At 32.8% G+C, this 20,463-nt stretch overlaps 1 protein-coding gene and 1 pseudogene across 1 annotated transcript; both read right to left on the minus strand.

The window, feature by feature from the left end:
- Positions 1 to 647: 647 nt before the first annotated feature.
- Positions 648 to 10,587, minus strand: LOC145259132 (mitochondrial import inner membrane translocase subunit Tim8 B-like). Its single transcript, XM_080116812.1, has 2 exons — positions 10,450 to 10,587; positions 648 to 1,079 (listed from the first exon to the last, which is right to left on the minus strand). Exon 2 carries the CDS (start codon positions 1,060 to 1,062, stop codon positions 793 to 795), a length of 270 nt encoding a protein of 89 aa, XP_079972938.1. The 5' UTR covers positions 1,063 to 1,079; positions 10,450 to 10,587; the 3' UTR covers positions 648 to 792.
- A 4,097-nt stretch (positions 10,588 to 14,684) lies between these two features.
- LOC145259375 (U2 spliceosomal RNA) lies at positions 14,685 to 14,818 on the minus strand (annotated as a pseudogene).
- Between the last annotated feature and the right edge of the window lie 5,645 nt (positions 14,819 to 20,463).

Consider the following 20,463-nt stretch of genomic DNA (forward strand, 5'->3'; position numbering starts at 1 on the left):
TTTTGGCCTTTCGTATATTCGTGTTTACAACTTATCGGTTGCATTTTGCCGAACGGCATAATTACTTGCTTTTTGAGGGCTAATTAAGCTGTATTTTGTCTAAACAAGGTGTTTTTTTTTTTTTTTAAATTTAATTCAATATCTTAGGACTTTACTAATTATCTTTGAAATAGACACAGAAAACTAATATTAATCTTTTAAAGGATTTTTACAATGAATTTATTAAACTTCAAAATTTATCTGAATTGGTTAGCTCACCGTGAAAACATTTTCATAACCTTTTTTTCACGTGTACAAATATTTTATTTCTTTGGGAAATTAACTTTAATCTCTAATCTTTCAAATACAATTAAAAAGTAGTCGGAAACCTACAAAAAATTATGATAAATCGGCTTTCAAGACTAGGTCCCCTATTTTTGCCCGCACCTAGATATTTTTGTGTTGTCACGGGTTCATACATCATACAATTTTTTTTTTTTATTTTCGTATTTTTTTAATACAGGGGAAATTCTGGACAAGAACTTAATAACATGCATCAAATAAATTACAATGGTTTTAAATGCCACCTCAAATAAACCGGCAAAAGAATTTTGCGCCGATCTGATGGCCAAATGAAAAAATGTTAGAATGAAGAAAAAAAAATGAAATTTAGTAAATATTTTAAATTCTTTATCTAAATTAAATTCTCAAAGCAAAACTTCTAAGAAATAAACTCATCACGAAACAATATGGCAAGAAAAATAAAAATTAATCATGGGGGGAGAGTATTTTTTTTAAAATGTCATTTTCTTATTACTGCGATGCAGCTCGTTGTAAAATCTGTTGGAAGCGCGTTGCAACCAGCAGAGAAGTGTCAATGAAACGATCTACACAGTTGGACATGCACGTCTCCGTCCGACTGTCCATTTTATCACGGGGTTTATCAAAGCATGTGTCCCAACATGTGTCGGTTAGTTTATGAATCTGGCTCTGAAAGTGGGCTTTGGCTTGTTCCTGCTGGAGAGCCGCCTGCAATTCTTTGTCACTATCCAATTTCGCATCCTGGAAGTCAAACGAAGACATTTTGTCGCACAACGTTCCTATTGAGATAAAAAGAAAATAACATTTTCAAATAGATTTATCAAAAAAAAAAAAAAAAAAAAAATGGTATGTAAATAAAAAGCAAACTACAAACTTCATAATTAAAAGAAATTTATTTAAAAAAAAAGACAAAAAACCCAAAACTCCCCCCCCCCAAAAAAAAGAGGAGAATTCTCCGGTTCAGTTTGCAAGAAATCAAGTTGTGTGCAATTCAATTTTTTGCAATACTTATAAACATTGGTTTCACAAGAAGTGCAGTGGAATTATGCATAGGTTGAGCGATAAAAATAAGTTGTATTATTATTCATTGAACTATTGTTCTCATCTTGAGTGTGATTTTCACAACGTTTCAGTCGATATAACCTCCAACCTTCTTCAGGTGTATCTTGTCGAACGCGGGAATGTTTCTGTCGAACTCGGGAATTTGGACGGAATTTTGAGCGGAACCCTTTATTTACTTCACAGGGGTAGCGTGTTCTTGTTCTGTCAGCTATGACTGGATAGAAGTCCTAAGTAATTCGCAAATGTATTTTTCAGTCGCCCACACTGAGGATTGAACCTTCAACCTTCAGGAGAATATCACTTTTACAATAGATTTTTTCAAGTACTCTAACCACTGCGCCACGGGTCCTTGGGGATGTCATAAAAATAAGTTTGCATGCAAAAAGTGAAGATTTTTTTTCTTTACTTCTTTTCACTTCAAACAAGGTTTATTGCCATGTTAATCCGAGGGCCTACAAATGAGGATCATATCTACAGGAGACTATTTTGGGAGTTGAGCAGCGAGATGTATGTTCGTGTTACATTTAAACTTTACATGTTAGCATAGTTACAAAGAGCAAGTTGGACAAAGTGGGTCAGTTTGATGCCAAATTTGCACACACACATAAATAGACGACTAGCCGAGTCTTCAACTAAAGTATTGTAGCTTCAGAATACAAGTGCTGGGTCACTTTCCATATTATGCAAGTGATGATAGAGCGCTACCTAAGATTTAGGGCTCCTGTACTGTCAACTGGAAAAAAAACCCCAAACAAACAGTCAAGCCTATCAACCTCTCGGACAAGAACAGCTCAGATTAGTTGTGTGAGCAAGTGTGGCAAGCAAGCATTCCTAGGTTGCTCAGTTTAAGAGAGATGGGAGAAAGAAAAAAATGAAAGAAAGAAATGGGAGACATCATTCATTGTTCTAGTCAAGAAACAAGGCCAAGCATGGGGTTTCTCTGATGAGCTCCTTTATGCCTGGCTAATAGACAAAGGAGTATGAAAGCTGGGTGATAGGCAGAGCCTACCTACTCCTTAAGTAATTTAGGTTTCAAAACTCGATAATTTGTTTGAGACACCAACTCTAAGAAGGTTGTAGGCCATGAGAACTTAGATCTAGATGACAAAATTATTGAGACTGTTCAGAAATTTTGTTACCTTGGCAATACTGTTGGAGCACAGGGTGGAGCAGGTGCTAGTCTATAAATCTATGGATACCAACATATGACTTTTTCTTGTCTATAATTGGTATTATATTTAAGTTTCACCATACCTGTTAAGAGTCAGGTATGCCCTAAAATGGAGTAATGTTGCCATATCTGGGTAGGAGCTGCTTGGCAAACCCAATCCAGCTTTGATAAAGTTCAAAACCGGTTTCTAAACCGACTAAGTGATGCCCTTTTCTCTTCCCTGCAACTTCTTTCCCACAAAAGAGATGATGCAAGCATGTCTCTGATCTATCATTATTTTCATGGCAAGCGCTCGACTGAGCTCCAATCTATGGTCTCCTCTTGCCAAACTTTCACAACAAAAACACTCGACTAGCTACAATCACCATAAAAGATTTCCCTCTCTCTATCTGTGACTAAATTTAAATGCAGGTTCCATGAACAAAGCTTCTTTCCCAGAACTATCCGCCTGTGGAACACTGTTCTGCTGTCCTGCTTCCCAGTTGATTACAGCATGGTAGCCTTCAAATCCAATGCAAACAAGTTCTTGTTGAGCTGTCCCCATAAATAATCAAATCCTACCCAATTTACACCATTACGATTACTAGATTCATTAACCCTTATCCTCGAGTGGTCTTCAGGCCTTGATAAGTGGTGACTCCCGACTAAAACAAAACTATATATATATATACTTCTTTAATCCCCTTCTAATATAAAGAAAACAATTATTCTATGATGATTTCAATGCAGCAAAAAAATTTTGTTATGAAGAAAATGCAACGAAATATAAAAATTTTAAGAAACTTTAAAAATTAATATAAAAAAAAACATTCATCATATAATGAGTTTCATGAAGAAATATTTAGTTATGAAGGTGCTTATGCAAAAAAGGTATTGTGCTACATTTTTTTAAAATTAATATTTTCAAGTTAGATTCTAGTTCTACGCTATCTTTTGTTTATGAAATTATTAGGTGAAAATAGAGAATAGTTAAACACCCTCCCTATATTAAGAATGTGTTTCTAAATAATAACATTTTTTTTTTTTTCACCACGGTACTTTCTCTGCATTAGTACTCCTTGTTATTATCATGTATTTATTATTCTTTCCATCATTTTTTTTGGAGGGGGACTGTTGACACATGCACTTAGGGTTAGTAGTTAGGGTTCCAGTAATTATATGGTGGAAGGATGATTGCAAACGGAGGTTGGGAGGTGATAATTTGGTTGGTTGTTTTCGTTTTACGGCATATCAACCCTTTTCAGGTTATTTAATGCCGAATCCAAAGATTCGGAAGAAAAATTTTTTAATAGAATATATTTGTTGTTTTCAAGTCGGTTTCTATTTAACCCATAGTTGGAACCCTAACAGGTACTACCACTCCGGGTCAGAGTGGACCTGGGAGCAAAGATAATTAAAGGGTGGCTCCACACTCCCCAAAGCCTACAAGCTGGGGCCTCACCACTGGATATAGTTTAAGGTCATATCCAGGACCCGCATTGAGGGACTTTTACCCTCTGCAGGGGCGCAGTCGGTGTATTCTAATGCCCCACTGATAGGGCCGTGATAATTTGGAATTAAGCAGATTTACACCATGTTAGAAGGTAAAGAAATAGGTATGTACTTCCTTTTCACCGCAGGAAGATGTGATACAAGATTAAGGTGGGGGAAAGTCAAGGCAGTGTCTCTAAGAGAAGGAACACTCTAGCCTTTTAAATAGTACCTGGGCAGCCCTGCTGGCATTTCTCTGGTAGGGCGCCTCAGGTAGTAAGCAATAAACTTACTCCACTCGAAAAATGGGAGGTAAAAACCTGGGAGAGTGGGCCTCCAAGAACTACCCAGAACCACACCTCCGCCTGACAGATGCAAAGTTATTTCCTACTCAAAAATGACCAAGATTGTGTCAGACTGTGTCGAGGACGTATCCTTGACTGGCATCAATAAAATCTCTTCATGTTGTGCCAGGCATGATCTCCTCCCCCACCAAAAAAAAAAAAAAAGAGGGCTGTTTTGCAATTCATGTGAAATGCTAAACTTATTCCGTGTCAGAGGTGAGATGACTGGAGAGGAAGTCTTGCATGCACTGCCAACTCGAATTTACATGAAACACACACTGGTTGCGATAATGATCCATGGACCAACGAGGAGATTGCTGTTCCTCATTTCTGGGCTGTTGTGCAGATCGTCGACTGGGTAAAATGTAATAGGATACACCAAATATGACATTTAAAGGGTTTTCGGCTTATATTTTTGTCCTAGTGGGTGGTCTACCCTGAACTGGAAAGGCGGGTGGATGATGAAAGTAAACCTGTTGCGTTCTCATGTTACCACACCTTTGTTTACGATCAGAATGAAACAAACCCGACAATCCTGGAAATATGCCTCAACTATGCATGCTAAAAATAGCAATGACTGTTTTCAAACAACAAAGAGAAAACACAAAACCTTCATCTTTCACAAACTAAACAAAAAACAAAGAACTATCATTTCGAACCTAGATTAAAATAAATACAGTTAATAAACAAAGAAGACATTTTTAACTGTAAGTAATACGGTGTGAAATTAATTATAGTTATTTATTGTTTAGTGACACCATCACTGGCCATGAAGCCTGTATCATGAACGACTCTCCATAAAGCTAGTGGCTTTCACAGAAAATCTTCAATTCAGCTCAGGAGCTAGAACTCTCATCTCGACTTGATGAGAGTCAAGTCAGCATTGTCGCCATGGGGGACAAGAACCAGGGAATACGACACACTCCATTCTCTACCGCTGTCTACCTCCTGGGTTTCCCCCTCACACCCTGTTACTCCAGTTACTAAACCTGTTTCAGCCCAACTCACTTCCAACAACTCTAGCAGTGATTCCAGTAACTCCAGCTTACTCGTGCAGCTCTAGTGACTCTCCAGCTCCAACGACATTTGACTACCTGTTCTAATACCCACCAATCTATCCACACCTGTGTCGAGGATGAATTGACTTGTAAACAATATTCAAAATGGCCACCAGTGAATTTCTAAGGAATACATTGAAAAATGTAGGTTTTAATATCATAACAACTACTTGCTGGCGACAATTTTCAATGTGATTCGAAATAACCCTAAAAATCAACTTTTTAATTGTAAGTCTTCATTTGGTCTTCCAAGTTACAAATACCTAGTTTTAAAAATAGGGTGCTTGTAAAAATAGAGTCGACAGATTGATTTTTTTTTTAGATATGTAGTTTTAAGCAAAAAACAACAGTACTTGTGATAGGAACAGGTTTTGGCCTTCGGGACAAAATCAAAGCGTAGTATCTGTTCCGGCAGATACTGCAAGCAAAGACCATATGTGGGGGAAACCCCACATATAAGACTTTGGTCAATGTAGGGGCAACCCTTCATACCAATTGTCACTATCCAGCTTCCCTACTCCCCGGGGAGTTGGTCCCCATTTCCCCTTTACTCCTCACTTTAAAAATCGGCCTTGTGCCTAATTTGCTCAGTGGGGGAGCAAATAAATACCTCAAAGTGTAGTATCTGTTCTTCAGATGCTGCACTTCAATTTCTTGTTCTCTGTCAGTGGAGGAGAAATCCTTCACGACTGAGACAATTTTTATTTCTGTTCCTTTTCTCCACGTTAAAAAACGACCTTGGTGTCTAACTCTGTCCCGTGGGGAGGCATTGTAAATAGGAACAGTACTTGCGATATATCCAAAAAACATTACAAAAATATATCAAGGGTTTGTATTACTGTACACATAGATTCGAAAAAGTGGTCAAAAACTAAAATATACAACAAAGAAATATTAACAGTAGCTATAAAAGTTACTTTGCAACCTACTTGAATCATTTATTAGTGTTTTTAAGTAGTTTTAAATGCTCTTTATTTCATACCAAATATTAACTTTTTACGAGTCGTAAGAATTCAAGATGGCCAAAATTACTACCCCCCTTCTTCTTCTAAGAGAGAAGCCTCTTTTTCAAATTATAGTTCGCGCATATTTTTGGGGGAGGAGCTTGCCTCGTTTTCAGCACATGTCTCTGGGACATATGTCTCTGGGACATATGTCTCTGCGGACATTTTGCGTTTCCATTTTTTTTTGTTTACATTTTTTAGAAGTTCCGTCCTCATAATGAAAGTATTTGTAAATATTACATTTAATTTAGATATTTATTGCACACAAATACTTTTTAGTTTTTTTCTTGGGGGGGGGGGGGAATAACATAAAGTGGTCAAAACGGTAAATATTTTTTTAAGAAGTTTTGGTACTAGTGCAGAGAGTGACCTGGACGTAAATAATAACATTATTTAAAAAGCCATTCTTAACATGGGGAGGGAGGGTGTTTTGTACCTATTCTATGCTTTAACCTTACAATTGAATAAAAAAAACACACCATAAAACTGTAATTAAACTTGGAAATACGATTTGACACGGTAGTTTGGGAAAAGGAATTATAAATAAAAAACTAGACAAAATACGGTTAAAAACTCGCTCAATATGTTTCCGTGACATAGGGTGACATGTATTCAGTGGGTTTTTAACAGTATTTTGTATATTTTTTATTTTCAACTCCTTTTCCCAAACTTACCGTGTTAAAGAGAGAGTCGGTCGCCATTCTTAATTTTCCAATATATCGATAAACATTGTATGTTTTTCGAGCTGAATAAACATGTTACATTAAATAAAAACACTAAAAACATATCCAGTTAGGTAGAAAAGTAACTTATCTTGGCTTTGATAACATTTATTTAAAAACAATTTGCGCTTGAGCCATTTTTTTTTTTTTTTTTTCTCAGAAATTGGAAGTCGTTAGGTTTCAGAAAAATACAGTTTCAGGAATCGATGGATATAAATTAAAATGATGTTTCCGAAAAGTGTATGATTTAAAATTTAAGTTTCCGAAAAGTGTATATTACTGGATGAAACATGCAGAAAAGTATGTTTGCAATATCGTGAAAATTTGATATTCGTTTACAGCACACCCGAAAATCCCTGATGTGCTGAAAATTTCTGAAAAAAAAAAAAAAATGGCTCAAGCGCAAATTGTTTTTAAATAAATGTTATCAAAGCCAAGATAAGTTACTTTTCTACCTAACTGTATATGTTTTTAGTGTTTTTATTTAATGTAACATGTTTATTCAGCTCGAAAAACATACAATGTTTATCGATGTATTGGAAAATTAAGAATGGCGACCGACTCTCTCTTTAACACGGTAAGTTTGGGAAAAGGAGTTGAAAATAAAAAATATGCAAAATACTGTTAAAAACCCACTTAATACGTGTCAACCTATGTCACGGAAACATATATTGAGCGAGTTTTTAACCGTATTTTGTCTAGTTTTTTATTTATAATTCCTTTTCCCAAACTTACCGTGTCAAATCGTATTTCCAAGTTTAATTAAAGTTTTATGGTGTGTTTTTTTTATTCAATTGTAAGGTTAAAGCATAGAATATGTACAAAACACCCTCCCTCCCCATGTTAAGAATGGCTTTTTAAATAATAACGTTATTATTTACGTCCAGGTCACTCCCTGCACTAGTACCAAAACTTCTTAAAAATGTAAACTTAAAAAAATATTTACCGTTTTGACCACTTTATATGTTATTCCCCCCCCAAGAAAAAAAACTAAAAAGTATTTGTGCGCAATAAATATCTAAATTAAATGTAATGTTTACAAATACTTTCATTATGAGGACGGAACTTCTAAAAAATGTAAACAAAAAAAAATGGAAACGCAAAATGTCCGCAGAGACATGTAAACGCAAAATGTCCGCAGAGACATATGTCCGCAGAGCCACGTGCTGAAAACGAGGCAAGCTGAGGCTCCTCCCCCAAAAATATGCGCGAACTATAATTTGAAAAAGAGGCTTCTCTCTTAGAAGAAGAAGGGGGGTAGTAATTTTGGCCATCTTGAATTCTTACGACTCGTAAAAAGTTAATATTTGGTATGAAATAAAGAGCATTTAAAACTACTTAAAAACACTAATAAATGATTCAGGTAGGTTGCAAAGTAACTTTTATAGCTACTGTTAATATTTCTTTGTTGTATATTTTAGTTTTTGACCACTTTTTCGAATCTATGTGTACAGTAATACAAACCCGAAACATTACATCGGCCATAACAGCAGCGAAAAGGGAGATAATTATGTTCTCTGTATTCGCAATCTTCAATGTGTTCACATCTAGGAAAAATGCAGTTTTTGTAAAAATTACTTTCAATTAGAAATAATTTTTTATTCGGTGAATTTTCGTAATTTTTGGATATATGACTATTTTCGACATTACAATTAAGTAAGTACTGGTTGTTTTTGTTTAAAATGACGGTTATCTTTCAGATGCAAGGTTCCTTGTTTACTTGCGATTGTAACGATGTAAGATTCCGTTGTACGGAAGACCAAATCGGCCATAATTTAAATATTTAAATTTATTTACTGAATTTAAATTGATATACTGTTTAAATGATAATATACGTCTACGATGTTTTTATTGGCGCTTTTCTTCGTATTTTTTAATAACATTTTTTTGCACCATTTACAAGTTTTTTTTTACAAATAATTTTTTTAATACTGTAATAGTAAAATTATTTTAGTAAAATTCTATATTGGATACGTTTTTTTTATGAAGTTTAAGTAAAAAAAAGTTCACTTTTTTATTATTAAAAATACATTTCATGAAAACACTCATTATAAAATGTTCACGTTGTTTAATTAAAAGTTCTCAATTTTAATCTAATAGTTTTATAATTGTTATTTTGTTACAAATTTCTAATAAAGATTATTTTAATTTTAACGGTAATTTGGTTTTCATTATAAACTCCGTCATGTTAAAGGCTTGAAAATCACTTTAAATCAATTTTAATATTAAAAAAAAAAAAGAGAAATCAACAGGAAAAAAATCTCGTGTGAAAACATTACGAGATACTTTTTCCGTATAATTAATAAATGTATCTTTATTTTACTATTACAGTATTAAAAAAATTATTTGTACAAAGAACTTGTAAATGGTGCAAAAAAATGTTATTAAAAAATACGAAGAAAAGCGCCAATAAAAACATGATAGACATTTTGGCCGATTTGGTCTTCCGTACAACGGAATCTTACATCGTTAAAACCGCAAGTAAACAATGAACCTTGCATCTGAAAGATAACCAAAATGACATGTTAAAAAAATAAATCTGTCGGCTATCTTAGCAAGTACTAAAAATAGTATTTTCAAGTTAAATTCAAATTTTACATTTGTTGGTGCTAGTGCAGAGAGTGATTATTCGCGCTATTTTTTTTAAATCGTATTTCCATTTCTTTAATAAAAGTTTATGATATGTTTTTTTATTCAATTGTAAGGTTGAAGTATAGAATAAGCACAAAACACCCTCCCCATGTTAAGAATGGCTTTTTAAATATTAACGTTATTATTTACGCCCGGATCACTACTCTGCATTAGTACCCATTTGTTTTTTGTTTTTTAAATTGTTAGGTGAAAGTACAGAATAGTTACAAAACACTCTCCTCCCTGTGCTAAGAACGAGGAAATTCCAAAATAAAATGTAACAAATAAAATGTAACAAATAAGAATAATATTAACAACAAACGGAAAGGACACGTGTGCTTCAAATCAATCGCTAAAAATGTGAGAACACGAGTATTCGGTAGAACCGACGAAATAATAAATTGAATTATTAGTTCGACACAAAATATTTAAAAGATTCAGCAGTAAAATATGACGAACAAACAAAATTAAGACATTAAATTGTTTAAAAAACGAGGCTGAAACTAAAAAAGCCAAGTAGTTTTAGAGGTCATTCGTAAAAACATATTAGAAACGAAAGGTCTACTGTAAATTTTAAAAGGTAATTAATTATTAAAGAAACCTGAACAAAAATAAAAAGATATACTCGTATTCTTGCTTAACGTTATAAATCCTCGTAACAGAATTAAATATTAAAAAAATACTCACTTGAAATAAGAGTAAACGAAAATATTCAACGAACGAGATTTTCAAAAATATCACATGTATCGGACGGAAGTTGGTAGGCAGTTACTCCCCTTTGTGGCTTACTTGTTGATTTACTTCCCTTGCATTGCAGAAGGTTAGTAAAAAGATTAGCCAGCGGACTATGTGAAACGAACCGTGGACTATAAAAATATCTGGGGAACCCCTATAGGGGAATACTGATGGACCTGCGAGGCGGGTCGTACCAGCCTCCTTCGAAAGAACACGTTTCAAAATAATATCAAATTCACAAGCGGTTCTCAGTCGTATGTATATCCTCGTCAGGGGAGATGACGTTTTTGCAGTTCTTTCAGGGAGGTGTCACGTGTCAGCATCCTCCTACATACAGCGCCTGGTATTCCCAAATGGATGCTCATCTGATACTGACTAAACTCAACATTGCTTAACTTTGGTGATCTAACGAAAATCGATGTGTCAATAAACTAATCACGGCTCTTGTTCAGAATTCCCCTTATATTAAAAAACAAAAATAAAGAAAAACCTGTATGATGTATATACCAAAAATATCATATTCCAAAAATCATGTAAACTGATTAAATAGTTTTATTTTTAAATAAGAAAATCCAATTGTATAAGTATCTGAGAAGTGACTGTCTCACCTGCCATTGTGAAAAAGAGTAAAAAAAAAAAAAAAAAAAATTCGAAACAGGCAAAATTTATGCTGTATTACATTCGAATTTCCATTAATCGCTTAAAAATGTCTTTCTTCATAAAAATAAAACTAGGAATTACATAAATCTCGCAAATTAGCTCCCTTGTTTCCTGAATTTTTTTCAAAATGGTGTATCGTTGATGTGTAAACATCAACGTACAAATCCAAATGCATAAATGCGTCTATATGCATATCGTCTGCCTACCCCCATCACTATCCTAAATAAAAACAAATAATTATAGTTTGAACCAACAAGAAAACTTTCTGAATTTATTTGAAATAGTCTTTCTGGGAACTACCCAAACCCTTTAAAAACCAGATTTTTCTTCAATAAACCAGTGGAACCCAGTTGACCCGAATCTGCGGGTTGATGTCACTGGCTCAACATTATGGGCACACGTCTTTGCCACTCACTCACGCATACAAACATTAATGAACACACAGACACACACAACTTATCACATTATCGTCTGTCAATCCATATAAACTTAATTCATTGAAATATATCCAATCCATCTTGCTGAAATATTTTACTAATATAATAACAAAAGAACATTGACTCTTAAAAACAACTTTCAATGAATTATAATTTTAAAAAATTGAACTCATGGCTCTTAATTAATCGATCCACACTTCCTCTCATTGTCTCAGCTAATGAATCCTACAAGAACTTTAAAAATATTCACGAACATTCTGTTTTACCTATTGCTGTAAACTTTCATTTTACACATATATAAATTATCTCTTTCTTAACTCATTATTTTATTTTGTTTACCGTATGAAAATGTCTCGTTTTTCTCACATTTGATTATAAAACCTGCAAATCTTTTTCACTGGAAATATTTCTCTGAATCCAGCTCATTCTAAAAATATTTCTCTCCTTACAAAACAACCTAGAGTAAAACCTCCAAAACCGGCGTAAACACATTCCTAAAAACTAACGACCACCTCCCTAAAACTGATTAACAAAATCCCATAGAGTCATTCTATTGATATTCATAAAGTTTGAGTTTCTTATTTAAAAATAAAACTACTTGATCAATTCATATGATTTTTGGAATATGATATACACAATATAACAGTAATGAAGAGACTTTATTTACTGAAGAGCGATTAGTAGAAGACAATCTAGCTGTGCAGACCTATATTTCATTGGTTATAACTAAAGGATTTATATACTAATCTGTTCTGTAAGTCATTGATGCTAACTTCTGATGCACATTTTCAGAATATACACATTTGTTATATTTTCTTTTAAATGGTTTTACTTGGGGGGGGGGGGGGTAAAGAAGTTGCAACCATTTTGCTTCTCATGCTAATATCTACTCCTACCACCCCTAGAATCACCGGAGAACTGTTCTTAATAGAATTTTTTTTTTTTCATATTTTTCTTATAATTGTCTATATTCTACATTAGATTTAAACTCTAAATACACATTTAGAACGATAGAATATAGGAAGGAATAACATTTTACCATTACAAAAAACAAAAAAAATGCAAAATTTTCTTACATTTTTCTTATTAAAAGTACTTACAAAATTGTTTCACATTTTTAACATTTTAAATTCATATCACAATTAAATTTCTGCATCACATTTAATATTTGGGGAGGGGGGTATTTTTGTTCGCTTTTACTTCTCGATTTTTCCCTATTCTATTCTATCGATCTGATGTAATTTAAGAACACCTAACAAAATAAAATGTGACTATCAAATGTAACTGCTAATTCCGTTTTTCACACATCATGTTTCGTTTTTTGTGCTGATCAGGCTCAATGATGCTTAACTTTGATGATCTAATGGGAATTGGGATGTTAGCATAATTGTGTGGTATATATATTTTTTTAAGTCATAAATACAAAGATATTATTTATTAACTAGCGGGACCTGTGGAAATTCCACAGGGGACTGATTCATATGTAATATATTCATGTTGGCATTCTGTAGATATCCAGCGTGAATGGAGACTGTCTGATATTATTGTAGCTATTTTGTTAAAACAGCAAAAGTATTTATCCAAGCTAGCAGGATGCCCGGCAAAGTATGCTTAAATATGATATTTTAATTTTTGCGGATTTCATATATATCATTATAGTTAAGTCATATCGATATATTTTTTATTTTTGAAATCGCAACTTTATAATATATAAAAATCGATAGAACATTGAGTTCATTAGCTTGAATCGAAACTGAATCCCAAACTTATATAAATGTACATATATATATATATATATATATATATATATATATATATATATATATATATATATATATATATATATATATATATAACTTTAGTTCCTTAAGCTATAACCGAAACCAAAACTTATGAAGAATTCTTGATAAAATTATTTATAAAAAAATAGTTTACTAAGGTGCCATCAGCTAAAATCGAAACCAAAACCAAGACTTATGAAGAATTCTTGATAAAATTATTTTTAAAAAATAAATTATTGGATTGTCATCTCCTATTCATCTTCTTCTTCTTCTATCTTCTTCTATATATATAAAAGGCAAAAATCGGTGTGTATGTATGTATGTATGTATGTATGTTTGTTTGTAACGCTAAAACTTTTGAAAGACGGAACCAGAGTTGACAAATTTGGTATCATATTGCACCTTGATCACCCGGATGACAAATATCGAAATTTCACGTCAAACGGACCAGTAGAAAGGGGTCAACTGATCGTTTTTCTCCTAGGGGGGCCCCCCAAAAAACCTGTCATTTTAACGTTATTCAATACGTGTCACGTGACGTGACGTCAGCTCAAACTTTTGACAGACAAAAGTTGACAAATTATGTATCATATTGAACCTTGATCACCCGCATGACAAATATCGAAATTCCACACCAAACGGACCATTAAAAGGGGGTGAACTGATCATTTCTCTCCTAGGGGGGCCCCCCCAAAAAACCTGTCATTTTAATGTTAATATTACATAATCCAAAAACGCTTAGTCATGTCACGTGACGTGACGTCAACATCCAGTAATGGCGAACAAATGTAAACAAACACTTTGTTTTACCGATACTTTTGTAATTTCTCTTCTGCTTTGTTCTAGAGATTATTAAACTCCATGACAATGTCTCCAACGTATTTAACTGGTTAAAAATAGTATTTATACAAGAGTTTTAACGAAAAATATCAGGAAAAAATGTACAGGAATAAAAAAAAATTCAGCTTTCAAAATATTCGTCGATAAAAAAACCGATCTTTATATTTACGCTAGCCATTTTGTATATTACCACGTGACCTGCTATCTCTTAAACTGGAGGGGGGGGGATCCACTTGAATCCAACAAAACCAGTAATTTTTTTTTTCTATTATATATACAGCATTTTCTATAAAATTAAGTGTAGACTTTATAATTAAAACAAAAAATGTTATTCATACTAAAAAAAAAAAACGCTTAGTCATGTCACGTGACGTGACGTCAACATCCACTAATGGCGAACAATTGTACCTATTTACTATGCCTCCCCACGGGACAGAGTTAGACACCAGGGTCGTTTTTTAACGTGGAGAAAAGGTACAAAAATAAAAATTGTCTCAGTCGGGGAGGATTTCTCCTCCACCGAAAGAGAACAAGAATTAGAAGTGCAGCATCTGAAGAACAGATACTACACTTTGATCTTGACCAAAAGGCCAAGAATGCGAACAATTGTAAATAACAACTTTTTTCACAAAACCAACACCGTCTTTCTTTTTTTACTCTCTCTTTCTCTCTCTCACCCACTTACTCTTCCCTCTCTCTCACCCTCTTTCTCTTGACGTCACACCACTGTTAAACTGTGGGGGGGGGGGAACACATTCCCAGGCATTATCTCCTATAGATGCACATTTTATTAGAAATTCAGCTTTCAAAATATTAGACGATAATAAAAATATAAAACCAACACCCTCTTTCTCTTTTCTCTCTCTCTCACCAACTTACTCTTCTCTCTCTCTCACCCTCTTTCTCTTGACCTCCTACTACTGTTAAACTGTGTGTGTGGGGGGGGGAAGAGGCAGCTTGAAAACCAACAAAAACAGTGCACAGTTTCCCAAGCATTTGGGGTGGGAAGGGGGGGAAGAAGCCGAGCGCACAGTTTCGTGTGAGAGAGAGAGAACAATTCTCAACCTATATACTCAACAAATTTTTTATCTACAGATTTGAAAGTTTGTATATAGGGTATTCAGACATATGGAAATATATCTAGCATAATCTATCTATTATATCTATAAAAGTGAAAATGTGTGTGTGTGTGAGGTAGCCAGAGAGAGAGAGAGAGAGAGAGAGAGAGAGAGAGAGAGAGAGAGAGAGAGAGAGAGACAACAATTCTCAACCTATATATTCAATACATTTTTTATCTACAGATTTGAAAATTTGTATATAGGGTATTCAGACATATGGAAATATATCTAGCATAATCTATCTATTATATCTATAAAAGTGAAAATGTGTGTGTGTGTGTGTGTGTGCGTAAGAGAGAAAGAGAACAATTCTCAACCTATATACTCAACGTATTTTTATCTACATATTTTAAACTTTGTATATAGGGCATTCAGACATATAGAAATATATCTAGCATAATCTATACATTATATCTATAAAAGTGAGAATGTGAGTGTGTGAGAGAGAGAGAACAATTCTCAACCTATATATTCAACAAATTTTTTACCTACAGATTTGAAAATTTGTATATTGGGTATTCAGACATATGGAAATATATCTAGCATAATCGATCTATTATATCTATAAAAGTCAGAATGTTTGCGTGTGGTTGTGTGTGTAAGGTTGCGAGAGAGAGAGAGAGAGAACAATTCTCAACCTATCTATTCAATAAATTTGTTATCTACAGATTTGACCATTTGTATATAGGGTATTCAGACATATGGAAATATATCCAGCATAATCTATCTATTATATCCATAAAAGTGAGAATGTGTGCGTGAGAGAGAGAGAGAGAGAGAGAGAGAGTAAGTACAATTCTCACCCTATATATTCAACATATTTTTTATCTACCGATTAGAAAATTTGTATATAGGGTATTCAGAGATATGGAAATATATCTAGCATAATCTATCTATTATATCTAGAAAAGTGAGAATGTGTGTGAAAGAGAGAGAGAGAAGAGAGAGAGAGAGAACAATTCTCAACCTATATATTCAACTAATTTTTATGTACAGATCTGAAAATTTGTATACAGGGTATTCAGACATATGGAAATATATCTAGCATAATCTATTATATCTATAAAAGGTAGAATGTGTGTGTGTGTGTGTGAGTGAGTGAGTGAGTGAGTGAGTGAGAGAGAGAGAGAGAACAATTCTCAACCTATATACTCAACAAATTTTGTATCTACAGATTAGATAATTTGTATATAGGGTATTCAGACATAAGGAAATATATCTAGCATAATCTATCTATTATATCTATAAAAGTGAGAATGTGTGTTAAAGAGAGAGAGAGAGAACAATTCTCAACCTATATATTCAACAAATTCTATCTTTACAGATTTGAAAATTTGTATATAGGGTATTCAGACATTTGGAAATATATCTAGCATAATCTATTATATCTATAAAAGTGAGAATGTGTGTGTGAGAGAGAGAGAAAGAACAATTCTCAACCTATATACTCAACAAATTTTTTATCTACAGATTTAAAAATTTGTATATAGGGTATTCAGACATATAGACATATATCTAGCATAACCTATCTATTATATCTATAAAATGACCATGTGTGTGTGTGTGAGAGAGAGAGAGAGAGTCAGAGAGAGAGAGAGAACAATTTTCAGCTTGTGTGTGTGTGAGAAAGAGAGAGAGAGAAAGAGAGGAAGGAAAATTCTCACCCTATATATTCAACAAATTTTTTATCTACATATTAGAAAATTTGGATATAGGGTATTCAGACGTATGGAAATATATCTAGCATAATCTATCTATTATATCTATAAAAGTGAGAATGTGTGTGTGAGAGAGAGAGAAAGAGAGAGAGAGAGAACAATTCTCAACCTATATATTCAACTAATTTTTTATCTACAGATTTGAAAATGTGTATATTGGGTATTCAGACATATGTAAATATATCTGGCATAATCTATGTATTATATCTATAAAAGTGTGAATGTGAGTGATGGAAAGAGCAAAAAATTCTCAACCTATATAACCTATAAAAGTGAGAATATGTGTGAGAGAGAGAGAGAGAGAGAGAACAATTCTCAACCTATATATTCCACACATTTTTGGGCACAGATTTGGAAATTTGTATATAGGGTAGGCAGACATATAGAAATATATCTAGCATAATCTATCTATTATATCTATAAAAGTGAGAACTTGTGTGTGTGTGTGTGTGTGTGTGTGTGTGAGAGAGAGAGAGAACAATTCTTAACCTACATACTCAACAAATTTTTTACCTACAGTTTAGAAAATTTGTATATAGGGTATTCAGACATATGGAAATATATCTAGCATAATCTATCTATTATAACTACAAAAGTTAGAATGTGTGTGTGAGAGAGAGAGAGAGAACAATTCTAAACCTATATATTCAACAAATTTTTTATCTACAGATTTGAAACTTTGTATATAGGGTATTCAGACATATGGAAATATATCTAGCATAATCTATCTATTTTATCTATAAAAGTGAGAATGCGTGTGTGTGAGATAGTGAGAGAGAGAGAGAGAAAAAGAGAGAGATAAAAATTCTCAACCTATACATTCAACAAATTTTTTATCCACAGATTTGAACATTTGTATATAGGGTGTTCAGACATATAGAAATATATCTAGCATAATCTATCTATTATATGTATAAAAGTGAGAATGTGTGTGTGTGTGTGAGAGAGAGGACAATTGTCAACCTATGTATACAACAAATTTTTTATCTACAGATTTCAAAATTTGTATATTGGGCATTCAGACATATTTCAATATATCTGGCATAATCTGTCTATTATATCTATAAAAGTGAGAATGTGTGTGATAGAGAGAGAGAGAACAATTCTCAACCTATATACTCAACAAATTTTTTATCTACAGATTTGAAAATTTGTATATAGGGTATTCAGACATATGGAAATATATCTAGCATAATCTATTATATCTATAAAAGTGAGAATGTGTGTGTGTGTGTGAGAGAGAGAGAGAGAGAGAGAACAATTCTCAACCCATATACTCAACAAATTCTTTATCTACAGATTTTAAAATTTGTATATAGAGTATTCATACAAATAGAAATATATCTAGGATAATCTTTCTATTATATCTATAAAAGTGAGAATGTGTGTGTGTGTGAGCGAGAGAGAGAGAGAGAGAGAGAGAGAGAGAGAGAGAACAGTTCTCAACCTATACATTCAACAAATTTTTATATATAGGGTATTCAGAAATATCGAAATATATCTAGCATAATCTATTATATCTTTAAAAGTTAGAATGTGTGTGTGTGAGAGATAGAGAGAACAATTCTCAACCTATTCACTCTACAAATTTTTTATCTACAAATTAGAAAATTTGTATATAGGGTATTCACACATATGGAAATATATCTAGCATAATCTATCTATTATATCTATAAAAGTTAGAATGTGTGTGTGAGGTAGCCAGAGAGAGAGAGAGAGAGAGAGTAAGAACAATTTTCAACCTATATATTCAACAAATATTTGATTTACAGATTAGAAAATTTGTATATAGGGTATTCAGACATATGGAAATATATCTAGCATAATCTATCTATTATATCTCTAAAATTGAGAATGTGTGTGTGAGAGAGAGAGAGAGAGAACAATTTTCAACCTATATACTCAACAAATTTTTTTATCTACAGATTTGAAAATTTGTATATAGGGTATTCAGACATATGGAAATATATCTAGAGTAATCTATCTATTATATCTATAAAAGTGAGAATGCGTGTGTGTGTGAGAGAGAGCGACACAGAACAATTCTCAACCTATATATTCAACAAATTTTTTATGTACAGATCTGAAATATCACATTTGTATAGAAGTAGAAATCTTGATACCTACTCTGATACCTAATAAAAGAAAGGACACTCTTTAGGGCGGATTTTGATTATAACAAGTCACTAATTAGAAATTATAATAAACATTCTAATAATTTAAGAATTTTACCAAAATAAAATTGCATGGTAATCACCCAATTTCTGCCACAAAATTTTGATTGGCAGAACTCATAAACATAAAATATATATTTTCTAATTTCATCTTTTTTTTTTCTTTTTACATAATCTGGTTTGATGTTTTCCCAAATATTCAAATCACTATATTTTGCTGCTTAATATCAAATACAGCAACTGAGTTATTTTTATGCATCAAACAATTACATTTTCTCATTCATCCAAACTAATCACTGAACATCAATTTCATATTTTCTTCACTAAAATATTACTGTGCTTGATGTCATCAAGTGGAGCGGATCATTTTTTTTTCATTTGTTCACACATTTTTCCAATTTATATATATTTTAAAGATTCTTAGCCTATGTCATTGCATACCAATCTGTTTATTAAAAGTTAAGGTTCACTGTAAACACATATGTTACACCAAAATAAAAACGCTTCAGATAATGTCTTGATATTCAATTCAGTTTCTCACATGACATCTTATGAAGTTAGTAGAAATGTTACAGACTTTTGAATCTCAAACACTTTCAATACTGTGCACTGATATTTTCTTTTTTGCAATATAAGCACATTCATGATTTTTTTTACAAACGTTAAAAACTTTCACATTGTGTAGCAATATACTGAAACAATTATAAAAATATTTGTTTTTATTTTGAATGATGCAGGGCATCTGAAGAGAGATTTTTCTAACAAAATGAAAGTATAATTTTTAGCAATAGGTATCTAGGAAAAGGCCACTACATATGTTATAAGTTCCAAATTTCCACAACCTGGCCAATACTGGTACATGCTAGCAAATTTAGATTTGCAATTACAAAATATGATTCTAATTTTTTCCTTTGCTCTTTATTCTAACACTACACTAAGTTTACTGTGTTATTTCGCTACAGTTGATATTGTGTAGAACAATAAGAAAATCATAGTGAACAATGCATTCAACAAAATTTCACACACATTTCTAGATACCTATATCTAATAAGTTCAAAAGAAAGGACACACTTAGGGAGGTATTTTGGTGGTCAAGTCACTAAAAAGAGATTAGCTGGTTTCCCGGCATAGCCCAGGATATAATAAAGATTGACTGAAATACATGTTCTAGCTGGTTTCTAGGCGTTGCCAGGGATGTAATATAGACACATTATGTTGTATATTACCTGTTCTCTTCT

This window comes from Euprymna scolopes, chromosome 34 (genome assembly GCF_053919585.1).
Source record: "Euprymna scolopes isolate OS-2025 chromosome 34, ASM5391958v1, whole genome shotgun sequence".
Lineage (NCBI taxonomy): Eukaryota > Metazoa > Mollusca > Cephalopoda > Sepiida > Sepiolidae > Euprymna > Euprymna scolopes.

What these genes read in the sequence shown, in the direction of transcription:
- LOC145259132 (XM_080116812.1), bottom strand. Translation starts at nt 1,062, where the DNA reads ATGTCTTCGTTTGACTTCCAGGATGCGAAATTGGATAGTGACAAAGAA.